The 16,496-nt window shown below is 35.9% G+C and overlaps 2 protein-coding genes across 5 annotated transcripts; one reads left to right on the forward strand and one right to left on the reverse strand.

Annotated features, from left to right (window-relative positions):
- On the forward strand, window positions 3,573-7,622 carry LOC18775508 (auxin response factor 18). Of its 4 annotated transcripts, none has more exons than XM_007207991.2 (4): window positions 3,573-4,316; window positions 4,436-5,625; window positions 6,124-7,040; window positions 7,157-7,379. In XM_007207991.2, exons 2-4 carry the CDS (start codon window positions 4,507-4,509, stop codon window positions 7,230-7,232), a joined length of 2,112 nt encoding a protein of 703 aa, XP_007208053.1. In that variant the 5' UTR covers window positions 3,573-4,316; window positions 4,436-4,506; the 3' UTR covers window positions 7,233-7,379. The 4 variants fall into 4 exon arrangements, with proteins under 4 accessions (XP_007208053.1, XP_020421972.1, XP_020421974.1 ...); XM_020566385.1 differs by having other exon boundaries at window positions 3,574-4,316; window positions 7,163-7,622; XM_020566383.1 differs by having other exon boundaries at window positions 3,573-5,625; window positions 7,157-7,622.
- On the reverse strand, window positions 14,000-15,721 carry LOC18774940 (ubiquitin-like protein 5). The gene is made up of 2 exons (XM_007205018.2): window positions 15,406-15,721; window positions 14,000-14,316 (listed from the first exon to the last, which is right to left on the reverse strand). The coding sequence occupies exon 1, from the start codon at window positions 15,627-15,629 to the stop codon at window positions 15,408-15,410; it is 222 nt and encodes a 73-aa protein (XP_007205080.1). The 5' UTR covers window positions 15,630-15,721; the 3' UTR covers window positions 14,000-14,316; window positions 15,406-15,407.

Below are 16,496 nucleotides of genomic sequence, written 5' to 3' on the forward strand. Positions count from 1 at the left end.
CCCCCCCCCCCCCCCCCCCCCCCCAGATTAGCTTCTAGCTCCGCCACTGCTAAGAGTCTCCTTATTTTAGTTAAAATTTAGCTAAAAACACTATAAAGTTATTTTAGGAGCTCCTTATAAAATTTCAACTCCAACCATACTCTTTAGTTTAGGGAATTATAAATTATTTATTTTCTTTTTTAGTTTAGCATAAATGCTCCCTCTTCATATAAAATAGTTAGCATTAAAGTAAAGCAAAAATTATTTATAGGGAGCCACTAGGAGTCCTTTCTCTCTCCTCAGATTTAGAAGCTCCTAGAGGTCTCTTTTATTTTAGGAGTTTCATTGGGAGCATGGTTGGAGGTGAGTTTTCTCACTTCCTTCCTTTTATCAAAGGAGGTAGTTTATGGAGTACATTGTGGATGCTCTAAACGTATAATTATAATATGTTAATATGCAAATAACTTTTTTATTTTATGTTTTGATGTCATATATAAAAATAATGTTACCACGTTGAAAAAAAAAAAAAGAAGAAGAGATAACATTTCGGCATTAAATTTATAATTATAATTTCAAATTCTACTACAAATTATAATAAAATTGGGTGTGATATGATTATTTTATTTTCATGACCCAGGTAAAACCAGTCAACCAATGCAAACATAAAATATAATTTTTTAAATAAAAATTTATGATATGTCAAAATCATAAAGACGACTAAATTAGATTAAATTAGTTGGTTTTAAGCGGAGTTGATTGGATTTTCAGCACTTCCATCATACCTGAAAGCATTTTCTTCCATTTTTAAGCACGTATTTACATGCTTTTCCAACAACAACATAAGTATATGTATTTGTCAACGAGGGTTGGTTGAGTTGATAAGGATCGTTATATTCGCTATCCATGCCCAAAATTTGAGTCCCACCACCGCTGCTAACAATCCCTCTTAAAGACTTGAACTTGTATTGTCATGTGGCATAAGGGGCATGCAAGAATTATGAGACAATTAAAGGCAACAACCACCAAAGAAGAAGAAAATAAGATGCTATGAGTAATAATAAAGAAAGAATCAATATCTTAGAACAAATGAACAAATCATTTGCATTTTGCGGTGCCTGTGTTATGCTGGTGGGTTAGATGGGTATGGGTTTAAATGTTTTTTGCTTGGTCCGTGCGGAGCATTGAGAAATTGAGGGACAAAAACCCACCTAAATTTGATGTCTGAGATTAAAAAATATATATATATGGTTGCTAGCTAGGGTTACAAATTTGAGTAAATGAATGTGGGTGAGAATGGAGAGGCCCAGTGAGCTGTGGTTTTGGTATTGGTTTTGTTTTGGTGCCCCCAACCACTTTCTTTTTTCAGTTGTCTAATTGGTTAATTAAATTGGTAGGTCCCGAAAAGATGCAGGAGCTCATGTGTTTTTGGTTAGGAGGTCTCTATCTACGGAGTTTGCAACATTTCTCACGGTGTGGCCCTAGTTTATAACATAATGATCACCTAGAGGAAAGTAGAAAATGCAAACATTATGTAATGGGAATTGTACGCCTTGTCATAATCGGGTCGGCTTGGAGGTTGTGAATCAAAGGGACTGCTCCCACTGGATATATGACCACTCAGTGGTAACGAGACCAGATAGTTAAGTTGATATAACTCATAGTTTCATATAAACCAGAATCCATTTGGATGCAACAATGATCGGTTATTCAATAGAATAGTATGTCTTCGTATAATATACAGTTCTTTGTGCATCATCGTCGGGTTCTTGTTAAAAGACGGGTTTTGTTATCGATAATGATATCAACATAATATCCTATCATGTCAACAATTCGTCCTTTAATAAAGAGTGGATGTCTTGTTCATAGAACGTACAATATCTCTTAGATTCATAATATTGGATTTCCCAAAGTAGAAAAGCCCTTTTATTTATGAAGCTTTATATAGTCAGAAATTAGATTACGTAGGCCTGAATTACTTTGAATGTACTATTTATGGTGTCTTCAAAAGAGTGAGGACTTGGGATAGTAAAAAAGTACAATTGGGCACGTCTATGAGTTTGATTGTACTTACAAATGACTAAAAATAGTGTTCATTGTACACTAAAGCTATGAATTCATTCAATCCTCCATACAAATGACTAAAAATAGTGTTATTGTACATAAAACATTAATATTGTAGTGAAAGATGAATTTAATTTGTATAAACTAAATTGTTGACTTAGGTAAAATTACTTGGGTTGGTGTTCATTGAACACCCCATCTTTCAATATGACCCCTAAAAAATCATAACATAAAGAGTTCAAACATTTAGAATCCTCATTAAGACGGATTTAAGTCCCCATTTAGATTAAAGTTTCAAATTTAGCAATGTTTAGGATCACTAACACTTGGGTCCCTAATATAACCAAAAACAAAAGGTCATTGTTATAAAATAAAAAAATAAATAGGGGTAATGTTAATTCTCCGGCTTTGCAATTGAGAGATGATAAGCTACTTAATAGTCTAAAGATCAAACCTTTATGCATAAAGATGTACACTTAATTCTTTAGGACTCAAAATTATTTTTTTTATAGTGTACTTGTTTTAATCATTATCCTCAAAATAATACTATCGCGATTTGTATTTTTAATATATAGATATATATATATATATATAATATAAGTAAGGAAAACCTTAGGTCATTGACTAGTAGAGTTTAGTCGTTAACCGCGGTTAGGAGTTAACGACTAGCTTGCCTTGATTTTAGAGCAAAACTGAAAAGCGAACACTCAACCCCACTCGGGCGACTTTCAATTTCTCGCGGGACACGGAAATCAATGATACTACTTTGAAACTTTGAAGCTTCATCTTATAATCTAATATAAATAAGACCCTGTTTGATTGCTCAGAATAGAATTAAATAAATAATAATTTATTGGTGCGAATAGAATAAGAGGAAATTAAAAAAGTATAGCTTCCTTAAACATCTTTGTTGTTTTGCTGGCTTCTCAAGATACACTTTCTTCAGATCCGAAGAAAAAGCTAAGAAATCAAAATTCATATTAAAAATTAAATTTCCTAAATAAATAAAATATTACTAACTAATTGTTGACTTGCTAGTATAAATGCTTTGTATTGCTAGATTATTCTTAAATCCCATTGCATTAATATGAAAAATTTGTGTCGATAAATATGTGATATGTCTTGTGTTTATAACATGTGAGTATTCATTAAGACTCAATTTATTCTACTCCAGGCCAACTACATTTAAAGTATTGTCTTGAACAAGTAATTTTTCTCTGATACCCCAATCTAATCGTGTTATTACACGTGAATATTCATCAACACAAAAACGTATTGTCGTCTACCTATATTATAACATTATAATAGAATATTTATTCCCCAAGACACATCCACTAATATTTCATTAAAATTTAATATGCAAAATAATTTTTATTGAAATACTAATCGTGGTAATGCGTTTGACACAAACAGTGACACTGACTACCACTGCCCGCTTTGATATTTGCAGTAAAAATTGAAACTCTCTCTCTCTCTCTCTCTCTCTCTCTCTCTCTCTCTCTCTCTATATATATATATATATATATGAATGTATTTATTTTAATTTTGGTGTTATTTGCTGAGTGTGCTTTTGGACTCTTGCATGATCCAAAAGGTGCTCTGCTCTCTGTGTCTATGGCTTTTTATCTTCTTCTGTGTTGGCCAAACAGTCGTTGATGATTGAAGTCCTTGAAGCGAAGAAGACAACGAAGATTCTGAGAGATATTCAACCCCGACGACTCTTCTTTTTTTTTTTTTTCTTCCGTCGGAGATTTTTCTGCTGTGAATTCGCCGGAGACTTTGGAGGAGCTGCAAGCTCTCGTTTTCCAATTACGTGGATAGCAGAGATTGATTTTCTCGCCGTAGATCTCGAGTTTTGTTCAAAGTAAGACGTAGAGATTGAGGCTTGAGGGCTCGGTGGATTGGAATTTCGAACAGAGCAGAGTGTTTGTTCAGTTTTTGAGTCTCAGTTTTTTTTTTCCTTTTTTTTTGTGATAAAAAAGTTGGTGGCTTTGGAGTGGTTCAGTAAAGGGTTTGGAGATTGTGAATTCAGTCTTCTGTTAAAGTTGGGTGGGAGACGAAGCAGCTTGGAATTCTGTGTATTTCTTAGGGTTGGCGTGGCAGGGCAATTGACCCTCTGAATTGGGAAAACAAAACATGGATTTGAACTTTCAAGTTCAAGTTTGGTTGTTGGGAAAATTAGATACTGCTGGGGGGTTGTGAAGATTTTCTAGTGAAAACGTGGCGAGGAGCTTTCTTTTTCGGCTCTGCTTCTGATTCATGTATGCTTTTATAAGGTAAGAAATTTATGAAATGCACTTCATTAATTGGATTGGTTGTTTTTTGTTTTTTTCTAGGGTTTGATTGAATTCTGTGAGTAATTTGCCTAATTTGGGTTGGTTGATGTGGTTTGCAGCATTTACTGAGAGGCAAGAAGAAGAGGGATTTTTGCAATTTTTTTTTCTTCTTCTTTTAAAGAGAATTGATATGATTACGTTTATGGATTCAAAAGAGAAATTGAAGGAGGGGGAGAAGTGCTTAGATCCTCAGCTATGGCATGCCTGTGCTGGAGGCATGGTTCAAATGCCTCCAGTGAATGCCAAGGTCTTCTACTTCCCTCAGGGCCATGCTGAGCATGCCTGTGGACCTGTTGATTTCAGGAACTTCCCGAGGGTTCCTCCATACATCTTCTGCAGGGTCTCTGCTATTAAGTTCATGGCTGATCCTGAGACTGATGAGGTTTATGCAAAAATTAGGTTGGTTCCTTTGAGTGCTAGTGAGGCTGGTTATGAGGATGATGGAATTGGAGGGCTTAATGGGTCTGAAACGCCGGATAAACCCGCCTCATTTGCGAAAACGCTGACGCAATCCGATGCAAACAATGGCGGCGGCTTCTCTGTCCCGAGATATTGTGCAGAAACCATCTTCCCGCGATTGGATTACTCCGCAGATCCCCCTGTTCAGACAATCCTGGCTAAGGATGTTCATGGTGAAACTTGGAAGTTTAGGCACATTTACAGGGGGACCCCTAGGAGGCATCTGTTGACCACAGGGTGGAGTACTTTTGTGAACCATAAGAAGCTTGTTGCAGGGGATTCAATTGTGTTTTTGAGGGCAGAGAATGGTGATCTTTGTGTCGGAATTCGTCGAGCAAAGAGGGGAATTGGAGGTGGACCTGAGTCATCTTCAGGGTGGAATCCAACGGGTGGGAATTGTACCATGCCATATGGTGGATACTCTGCGTTTTTGAGGGAGGATGAGAACAAGCTAATGAGAAATGGCAATGGGAATGGCTCGAATTCGAATGGAAGTCTAATGGGTAAGGGGAAAGTCGGGCCTGAATCGGTTTTTGAAGCCGCAACACTTGCTTCAAATGGACAGCCCTTTGAGGTTGTTTACTACCCTCGAGCAAGTACCCCCGAGTTCTGTGTGAAAGCCTCATTGGTAAAAGCAGCATTGCAGATCCGGTGGTGTCCCGGAATGAGATTCAAGATGGCTTTTGAAACTGAGGATTCTTCCCGGATAAGTTGGTTCATGGGAACTATATCCTCTGTTCAGGTTGCTGAGCCTTTGCGCTGGCCAGAGTCACCTTGGAGGCTTCTCCAGGTACTACTCTCTCTCTCCCTCTCTCTGTCTGATAACAGAATGTGCTCTGTAATTACGGTTCTCTAAGTTCTTGTGGTCATTTTTAATTTAGTTTTTTATAATCAATCTCATTTTCTTCCATCTAATGTAATGAGCAAACAAACTCTTTTCCATCGGAATGGAGAAAACTGATCCCCAGACTGCACCGTGGAACATTGGCTCATCAATCGTCATTTAATGTCCAATTTCGCTCTCTTTTCCTTACTCCTTTCAGTTCACTTTGCCTTATGGCTCCTCTGTTATAGTTTAATCTGTTTTCCGACAAGTTTATTAGCTTTTAGGTGCTTGTCCATACCAAATACCTAGTCTAAATCAAGTGTTTTTTGCCCCTCCTCACAGAGTGCATTTGACATTCAACATTATGTTGTTCAAGTTTGATGAACAATTGCATCTAGGAAGAGCCATGATTTTTAGCCATTGAATTCAATTCCTTCGGTTCTCTGAATTCATATGTTGCAGGTTACCTGGGATGAACCTGATTTACTTCAAAATGTGAAGCGCGTTAGCCCATGGTTGGTAGAATTGGTATCAAATATGCCCGCCATCCATCTGACACCCTTCTCACCACCAAGGAAGAAGATGAGACTGCCTCAACACCCTGACTTCCCATTTGAAGGCCAACTTCCTATGCCGACATTCTCCGGCAACCTCCTTGGACCCAGCAGCCCTTTTGGTTGTCTGCCCGACAAAACTCCTGCTGGCATGCAGGGAGCCAGGCATGGTCATTATGGTCTATCCTTATCAGATATGCACCTCAATAAACTGCAGACAGGTCTATTTCCGGCTGGTTTCACGCCTCTTGATCATGCTGCTACAGCAACTAAATTCTCCAATAACACAATGACTCAAAAACCTACCATGAGCGAGAATGTTTCTTGTTTGTTGACGATGGCACATTCTACCCAGACTTCAAAGAAACCTGATGATGTAAAGCCACCGCAGCTCGTACTCTTTGGTCAACCAATACTTACTGAGCAGCAGATTTCTCTGAGCTGCTCTGGTGATACAGTCTCACCAGTTCTTACTGGAAATAGTTCATCGGATGGGAATGCAGAGAAAACCGCTAATCTTTCTGATAATTCTGGATCTGCACTTCACCAACAAAGCCTACAAGAGCGCTCATCTTGTGAAGGTTTCCAATGGTATAAGGATACTCGGCAAGAAACTGAACCGAGTTTGGAAACTGGTCACTGTAAAGTCTTCATGGAATCAGAAGATGTAGGTCGCACTCTTGACCTTTCAGTGTTTGGATCTTACGATGAACTGAATAGGAAACTGGCCGACATGTTTGGCATAGAAAATTCTGAGACGCTAAACCATGTGCTCTATCGAGATGCTACTGGTGCAGTCAAACACATCGGAGATGAACCATTCAGGTATGAATCAATTCCCACTGAATTGTGTAATGGGTCTGTAGAATGGAGGATTTAATCCTTGTACTTATCAAATGAAAGGTTTTCGAGGTAATATGTTGATCAATTTTTTGTTGAAGTTGCAGTGACTTCATGAGAACAGCAAGGAGATTGACGATTCTAATGGATTCAGGCAGCAACAATGTAGGAATGTAAAGAAAGAATAAAACCTTGATTCAATTGTACAGCTGGTTGATAAAATCCTTTGTTTCCATGCTGACCATTTACCCTTCCTGAAGTTCTGGGAGAAGCCGCCCTGATTCAATTTTTGAGCTTCCAATCTAAATCCTTCCGGCTTTGTAATTTTTTTTTAATCTTTGTCAAAGAAGGAATGTTTACATTTTTAGAACTTGATAACAGTATCATAATTTGATCAGGTTTTTTTTCTTCTTCTTTTCTTTGAGGTTTCTCCCTTTTTTGTAATTTTTTGGCAGCCAAATCGTACAAGTATAAGTAGTTTTGTAGGAGTTGGCATATGTACTTAAAACCCTTTTGATAATGGCTGAAGCCTTCTAAGAAGGCAGTTTTTTTTCAGTGGAACATGCACATTAGGCTCCCATGAGTGAGTTTGGCTTATTTGTTGTTTTCTATATGTAGTTAAAACACTCTCTCTCTCTCTTTTGGTTGAAGAAACAAAACTAAACAATGACTCAAGGCCTACATACTCCAAGTAAATTTTCATTAAAAAAAGACCTAATATTCCAAATAGTTAGAACACTATGAAGGAAGTATTTCTTGCTAACGATAACAGTTGTCAGAAAGACTACACTAATTAAGTATTCTTAAAATCTGTTATCTTCCCTAATTGTGAATCAAAATTCAAGATGCTGCCTCTTTTTCTTTGTGTGTTTTTGTTGCCTTCTTGCATGAGTTTTTGACACTCTGTGCCATTCAACCAATGAGAAAAGGATCCCAAACTTTCTTCTCAAACAACAAAAGGCACAAGGATTAAATTAGTTCCGTGCATGACCAAGAAAAAAGAGTTGGTTAAAGGTCTAATCAGTTTTCACCATCAAAGTTTTCAAGATAAGTTGACTTAATCCTCCTCTTAATCTCATGGTTTGTTAAAGAGAATCAGATGTTTTACACGACAGCAGATTTTCAGGGATTTTAATCAAGAACACCCAACAACTACTACAAGACTGCCACGCGGATTTGAAGACAACCATAGTTTTTGTTTCTCTCAGCTGAAAGTTGTAAACCAAACCGAAGCATACAAGTAAAATTAATTATTTAATTAATTGTCCCAATCTTAACGCCACAAAGTGTGGGATACTTACAGTAATTAATTATTAAACCACCAACCATTATGTGAGTAAAATAAATAAATAAATATTGTTTTTTTAATTATAAATTATTTATGGGGATTGTAAAACAAAAAATTGTCAAAGACAAAGTCAATAACTAATACGTGGGGAAAAACAAAAGAAGCAGAAAGGAACAAACAAAAAACACATTCTGTCTGTTTAACTTAATCAGCCGCACGTGAGAACTCCGTGGGTCCCACGCGGCGTTCATTTAATTTAATTTATTAATGGGGTTCACGTGTGGGCAACGTCAGCTCGGAAAAGGTGAGAGACTTTTTCGCTTGTGTTGCGCCGTTTCGTTGACCGCGCTGTTTTCCTTTGTTTTCACAATTTTTGCTTTTCCCTTTTTACATTTTTACTTCCTGAATTAATTAATAGGTGAGAGACGAGACGGTAATATCACGTAGGTACGACAACTTCTTCACGTAACATATCGACATAAAATGAAGTTTTATTCAAATTGCAATTTAAGTGAATTTGTATAAAAAAGTTTGTAGTGAGTTTGAGCTTTCACGAACTAACTACCAACCGTGGTCACCTAAATCACCGACTTTTCGGGTCGGACCCCATTGCAAATAATCCGGTAGGTGTTTTGTAAAGTTACTTCAATTTGGAAATGATGAGAGTCACATCATGTGACTGACTGGGATTATCTTGTTTTCAATAATGTAGAAATTGAATTGAGTTATTTTATATATTATGGAGACAATCATCAAACTCAGTCGTTTTCGTTTTAATTAATAGGGAGGACCAAAACACAGGTAATTCCAGATAGACAAGTCTTTGGTAGGCCCAACGCAACATTACCTCTGTCTTCGATAAGGTTGAAGGAATCAAATTTGGGATCTATCCATCATTTCACCTCATCTCCTGTCATAACTTGAATTGAAATTCACAAACTAAACACATCACACTCACGGGTTGGGTAGCTATAGGTTTTGGAAGCCAAGTTGGGCAACAAATATCTAATCAAATCTTATTACAAATGGCTTTTTAACGTGTTGATTCGACTCGAGTTGGATTTGAGTTGAATTTCACTTTTTAAAATGAGAATTGTAAAGCACAATATATTAGACTTTTATCTAATTTAATAATTTCAATCTCAATACGTATTCAATTTAATTAAAATAATACAATCTAATCTGAGACACCAAGCTTAGCCAAAATTTAGAAAAATCACAAGGCAAGAGGTTACCTTACCTTGACCTCATTGAACTCTTGCGAGTTGGCATTTAATTTGACACCCCAATGGCCCAAAACAAATAGTCAAATAAACGGTGGTCAAAGCAGAAACAGAGAGAAAAAGGAGACAAATACCTTTCCCAAGGCCAAAGCATTGTTTGTTTTATTTTTTCTGTGTTAACTCACTTAGTTTTCAGAACCCACTTTCCACCACCATACATGGCATGGTTTCGACCTAGAAAATTAAACAAAACACATTCATTTGTTTCATAAGATGAGATGAGATGAGATGAGATGGGAGACAATCTCGTCCCTAGGGATTACTTGACTTTAGAATTACGTTAAGGAAGTGTCAGGTTTTGGTGCACAGAAATATGCACAAGGGAAGGAGGAAGAGAAGGCTTCACTTGGAAGTGGGTTTTCTTTTGAGAATTGAGAGATCCAAGGAACGGGAAATAGGGTATTGTTCAAGGGACAAATACGTCATCAACATTCAATGAGTATTGGCTAAAACCTGTCTCCATGTCCTTGCTCTCTCTCTTTATAATATTCCACCTCCTCCCACCTCCCATTAGGGTTTGTTGCCCCTTGCCACTACCACACCATGTTCTTTTCTCATATGTCCCACTTCAATTCCACTGCGGAATGAAGGACAATCACTCACACGCGTGCAATAACTTTTAGTTATAAAGCTGTATTGACAACTACATTAAGGGTTGAGAGTTGCCGATACATGCATAAATGATTGTTACTCATAAAATTTTAAAGTTACTGATTTTTCCTATGAACTCCATCCATATTCTTTTCTGTATAAGTAAGGATTGTAAGGAATAGTAAACTCAACCATTTCAAATTTGGAATCCCAAAAAATGCAATAGTATTTAGGTTTGTTTGATGTATATAGTTAATAGTTCCTTTGTACGTACTTAGTACTTTTCTTATGAATTTATTTATGTAGTTTCAAAATATTTTTAGGAGATTCATTATTATACCCAATGTAGAGGGCAAATTTATAAAAAAAATCCTACATAAAATGGACTTTCGAAACACATCCAAAGCCCATTTACAACATAACAAAGAGACTTCGAACTTCCTAATAAATTACAAACTGCCATCGATTTCGTAAAACAAATCCAACCCCAAAACCTCATAAAAAATCCAAAACACTCAATAGGTTATCAAAGTAATTTAATAATCAAAATTAAATTCAATATGGCCAACTATTAATTTGTTTATAAAAATTAAATGGTGTAGGATTTATCTATATCACTAGTGCTAAGAATAAGTATATAACTAAATATCTCATCAATTTTTTTTTTTTATAAATTAGGAAGCTTCTCATGAGTGAATAATATAAATGAAATGAAGTGGAATTCACACCACGATAACAAAGCATCCCACATTTATACATATACAAGTAGAAATAAGTATTCAAGATTCCACCATTGACAAACAAAACTTGCTATTGCTAGTGTTGTTTTCATTCAAGAGATCAATCAATTTGGGTTTGAAATTCATAGCATCTATTTGATGTCTATGAGTGGGGGCTACTGCAAGTTTCGTGTTGCCTCGTGAGAAAAACCCTACGCTTGCAACACATTCTCAATTAAAAATGCACCATGCGGGAATTATTTTTAATTTGTTCCTTGCTTGCTTTGACAAATTGTTATCTTGCCCATTTTTTTCTGTATATATTTCTCAATTATTTCGACGCTTATCTAAAGTTATATTTTTTTTATAATTATTCGAATTTTAGGAAAGACCGAGTTCATTATCGTCATTGATGTGAGAGAAAAGTGCTCTATCATTATAATTGAATCCTTATTATAAATGAATTATCTTTTCAAAACATGGACATGAGTGAATATTGGTAAGCCCATTATTTTTTGAAGAACCTAAGAAGAAGAAGAAAAAGATTTAGAGGATTTTCTAATTTTATCATAATCTAAATTGTCTTGTCGCAGTTGATTTTAGGCTTACCATCTGAGTTAAAATTTAATTTACAGGAGAAGAAGCCATCAGCAGGAGAGTAAAAAATGAATTGAATATGGATGATGGAGGCTTATGGTACAAGTTATGGGCCCGCCAACACCTGAATTTTTTGTTGTCCTCCTCTCTCTCTCGTCCCCTCCCTTTGTCCCTCTGGAGTTTCTGGGGCGTTGTTTGTCTTGGTCATGTCCGTGTCGTACTCTCTTACAAGTTAACGCCAAAGTCTCTTCCAAAAACGACAGAGATTCGGATGACGTGGCATACTAACCACTCCCCCGTGCTGCTGTGGTCCCCACAATCTCTGCCTACTATGCCCTTCGTTGTGACAGCGACGTGTCGTCTAAATTCGGCATGCCATGTTATGTTAGAAATTGGGAATTGAGGCCCTTGAATGTTTTGCCTTTGGGCTAATATTTGGATTGAGCCCAATTTCTAAAAATTCCTAGAACCCAAACAAGATTCAAAATGTATCCACACTGAAAATAATTTTAAATTTTTTTTTATATATAATTAGAAAATATATACACATATCAATAATTTTATATTCTTACTTTTTATAAATTCAGTCCATTTTAATAATTGTTGCAATAGGGCAGAAAAATAATTATAAATAAAAAAATATGTACATAAAAATCAAGTACAAATACTAATGCTTAATAGTTCAAATGGTTTAAAGGCCCAAACTATGAGGAGCTGCCAACTCTTTTAAAGACCATACAAGGAACACAAAGGCCTGCCAAATTTGGTCTAAAGACTTTGATATGATTTGGATTTGGACGTGCAGCATGAAGGGCAAGGCAACAATATATGAGGAGAAATTCTTAGGTGTACCCAATACAGGTAAAGAAAACAAGTATAGCTGGATGGAGATACTTTTTTTTTTTTTTAAAGAAAAATTCTAGTGTAGTCGTGAGGCTCTACTGTTTTGTAAAATATGCGAGTATAGTCGTGGCTATACTATTTATAGAAAAAAAAAAAAAAAAAGGCCCCGCCTAGCGCTTAGGTGCCCACGTGTCAAAACCCGTATAGCCCCACGGCTATACTATTAACGGCTATACTGGTTTTTAAAATAAAAAATACCCGGGTATAGCCGTGCGGCTATACTATTTAATATTTAAAAAGTGGGACCCACGTGTCAAAACCAGTATAGCTGCGCAGCTAGACAAACTTTTGAAAAAAGAAATACCGTAGTATAGCCGCCCGGCTATACCATTTACTTTTTAAAAAAAATTAAAAAGTACCCTCCTAGTTGCATTAGTTTATAATTTATTAACATTAATTGGCTAGTTTCAACATTTCTAAAGTACATATTGAAGAGAGAAATTTCATAGTAAATCAATTTTAAAATTTTAAAGTTCAAAATTTTTTTTGTGCGGGTATGTTTGCTTTGATCTAACTCGTTTTCTCGAGTGAAACTTGTTGGAGGAACAACAATCAATATTATTCTAATAATTTAATTGTTTAAATAAAATTAAATATGGCTATAAATTAAAAACTGATTATTTTTGCAGATAGAGGCTTGCAGAATTGCAATGTCTTTGAAATAGAATTTCATCCTTACTCAGTGCTTGTAGTTCTGCAGACATTTGCTCCACCAAGATACAACTATCTAAATCAAAGTCTTGGCACTAGGGTTTTGATTTCTAGCGAAATTTGTGTGTTTATCTCTGAAGCTGTATAAGAATGATGATATTAATGTTCTCTATGAATTTGATATAATTTTTTAGAGACCTAGGGCTTGTGTTTAAACAGAGTGGCTGATACATGTTCCAACTGGTATTAAATCAGGACCCAAAAAAGAAATTAGAGTAAAGCCGAGCGGCTATACTATTTTGGAAAAAAAAAACCCACGTATAGCCCGGCGGCTAAAAAGGGGTTAGCAAGTATAGCCGTGCGGCTATACTATTTATAGTACAAAAAAAATCCGCCTAGCTCTTAGGTGCCCACTTGTCAAAACCAATATATCCGCCCGGCTATATTAGTAAAGCCGCGCTGCTATACGGTTTTGAAAAATGTCCGAGATTATAGCCCCTCGGCTATACTATTTAGCATATATACATATATATATACGAAAACTTACTTGTCAAAAACAGTATAACCACCTAACTATACTACTTTTTTTAGAAAAGAAATATCGTAGTATAGCCGATCCCATTTATTGAAGAAAGACTTCAATGAAACAAGAATAACACTATTTCACTATTCGAGGCCAATAACACTATGATATGCGTGCACATGACAGGACATTAGAAATAACAAAATAGTGTTATCCTCATGCTACTAAGTTTTTCTTCATTTAGTGATACTTATGTCCTTTTAATTGGACTGAGACACGGGAGAAAGCTAAGATTAGAGGAGGACACGGCTATTAAGCTTGGGGCAACTGTCCTTTGGCAGGCCTCGACCAAAAGTTGCATAGCATTTAAATTCTCAAATTCAGTGGAAGCAGAAACATAATAAATATCATAACCTGATTTAAATCAAGTATATAATGCCACAAACAAAGATATACTATATATGTATATAATGATTCTGCATATCACACAGAAGATCATTTTTACGATTGCCAAGGAAATTCAATTCATCCAACACAATTACACAAATGTATGCAGTTAACACTCAGATATACATAAGTAGTCCAAACGCTTCAAAAGAGTTTCTGGATTACATAATCTGCACCATCCTAGGGCTTTGCAATACATGCAACCACTTCTTACCCAGACTAATCCCACCGCCAGTGCATTGTTATATGAACGTAACACCTGAAAACACAGAAATTTCTATGTTAATATTCTGAAACTTCAAAAACAGGAGAAGAAAACTTGGGCAAAACAATTAGGCAGAAGCCACATACGTATTTCCATAGAAACCATTGAGTGATGCATGTAAGCAACAACTAAAGTTCTGTTCATTCATTTACTGAAAAGAGAAAGAATGCTGCTAATGCAATATTTTTGGTGTTTTTCATCAGTTGGTATCAAGTAAAAAACCACTTGAGGCTTCTCTATTTTCCAATTAAAGGAGATGGCACAATTGTCGGCCAAAACCGGCTCTGTGCTGCTAGGCATAGAGATTGACAAGGTGGGTACTGTTTCAGATGGACACTTAATTTAAATGAGATACTCATGTTGGGCAAAACAAGACTTGTATGGTATGTAATACATGTTCAGCATGCCGATATTCATATAGGGTTGGTTGATTTCCCAAATTCCAGAATAACCCTAGCAACCTGAATGAACAACATTTGAAACAAACACTTGCACTCCTACCCAAGCTATCAATCAAGCCTACTATAGTTTTCTCTTTAATTAACAACTGAACACAGCAAAAACCCCAATAAACCACCACCAAGCCTCCCTGTTTGATCTTGTTCGGTCTGTCTGTTTGTTTGTTTTATTATATGAGGAAGGACTGGATTTGCAGGCTACTAATGTCTACGGGGACCAAAAGTATACACATCAAAGTTCCAGCCTTTGCTTAATTAGATCAGAGTTTATCAGAAGCATGCATTACTCAGAATTACTTCACCGTGTCGCAGACATAGAATCTAATAATTACTGAAATTTGACGAGGAAATCAACTAATAGAGGAAACCCTAAAAATCTCATTAACCCAACAAATGAAGAAAATGCGATAAGAACTTTAGCATGCAATACTTTACTATGTCACAGCCATAGAAACTAGTAATCACTGAAATTTGACAAGGAAATTAACTAATACAAGAAACCCATAAAAATTCCATGAGCCCAACAAAATTAAAAACCCCAAAAAGTCAATTGAGCTGCCCCAATTGAGTAAAGATACAAACTTTAGCACGAGAATAGATGTAATTGCAGAGAATTCATCCGAACCTTTAGTTGTAATAGAGCTCGAGGCCCATGCCGTCATGGATTTCATAGTCCTTGAGGGTGATGTGGTCCTTGTAGACGTTGTACCACTTCTGGATCCGAATCTTGTCGGATCGGGTACCCGTCTGAGCAGCCACGAGCTTCTTGAGGTCGCCTATGGTGTCATCCTCGTTGCACTTCACTTTCACCTTCTTCCCGAGACGATCGTTCAGCACCACCTCAATCATCTTCGATACAATCAACAATCAATCAGACAGCCTAAAACCCTAATTCGCCAACTGAAAGATTGAGAGACCCAATTTTACACCACAAAACAAAGAAAATTGTTTAATATACAACTTTCCAGGGGCTTTATGGTCTTTTAGATTTCCCGCCGCCTACAAAAGTCTACAAGTCTACTTTCCCACCTCTTCTTGGTCTCCTATTCCTTCTCACAATTGCACTCATTCAAGATAAAATAATGTTAAATACTTGTTCTAATTACGCGTGAAACTTTTTTATTATTTTGATTAGAATGATTCTTTTTACAAAATCTGAAATTGTTTACAAACTAATCCGATCGTATTAAGCAAGGGTTTTGTATCTCAAGTACTTAATAATATTTATTCATGAGTATGAGGTTTTAGATTTGATTCTTCCAATACTCTAATATCGAAAATTGAATGAATAGCTCATTTTACTAAATGTTTTATCAAGTTCAACTAAGCTCATGTCGCTTTGAATCAACATGTTGAATTATTTAAACAAATAGATGACATATATTTTCAAGTATGCGTTAAGGAATTAGTATGAGATCAACCATCTCTATTCTTGATTTTTCAAGCATTGAATAACGGATTGTAATGTGAGACCAACGTACTTTTTTATTTCATATGTGTTAATAAAAGTATGAATATTCAAATATATATATAGAGAGAGATTCCAAGTAAGTAAACATACCAGAATATAAAACATGGATTTAGGTTGAGCTTGGGTTGACAAATGATATTTACCCCTTTTAGTTTTACAAATTATAACTTTTTCTCTCAATCAAATTTAGCCAAAGGAAAATACAACTTAGATTAAAATATAATTTATAACTTTTGAATTTTTAA

This window comes from Prunus persica, chromosome G6 (genome assembly GCF_000346465.2).
Source record: "Prunus persica cultivar Lovell chromosome G6, Prunus_persica_NCBIv2, whole genome shotgun sequence".
In the NCBI taxonomy this organism is placed as follows: Eukaryota; Viridiplantae; Streptophyta; class Magnoliopsida; order Rosales; family Rosaceae; genus Prunus; species Prunus persica.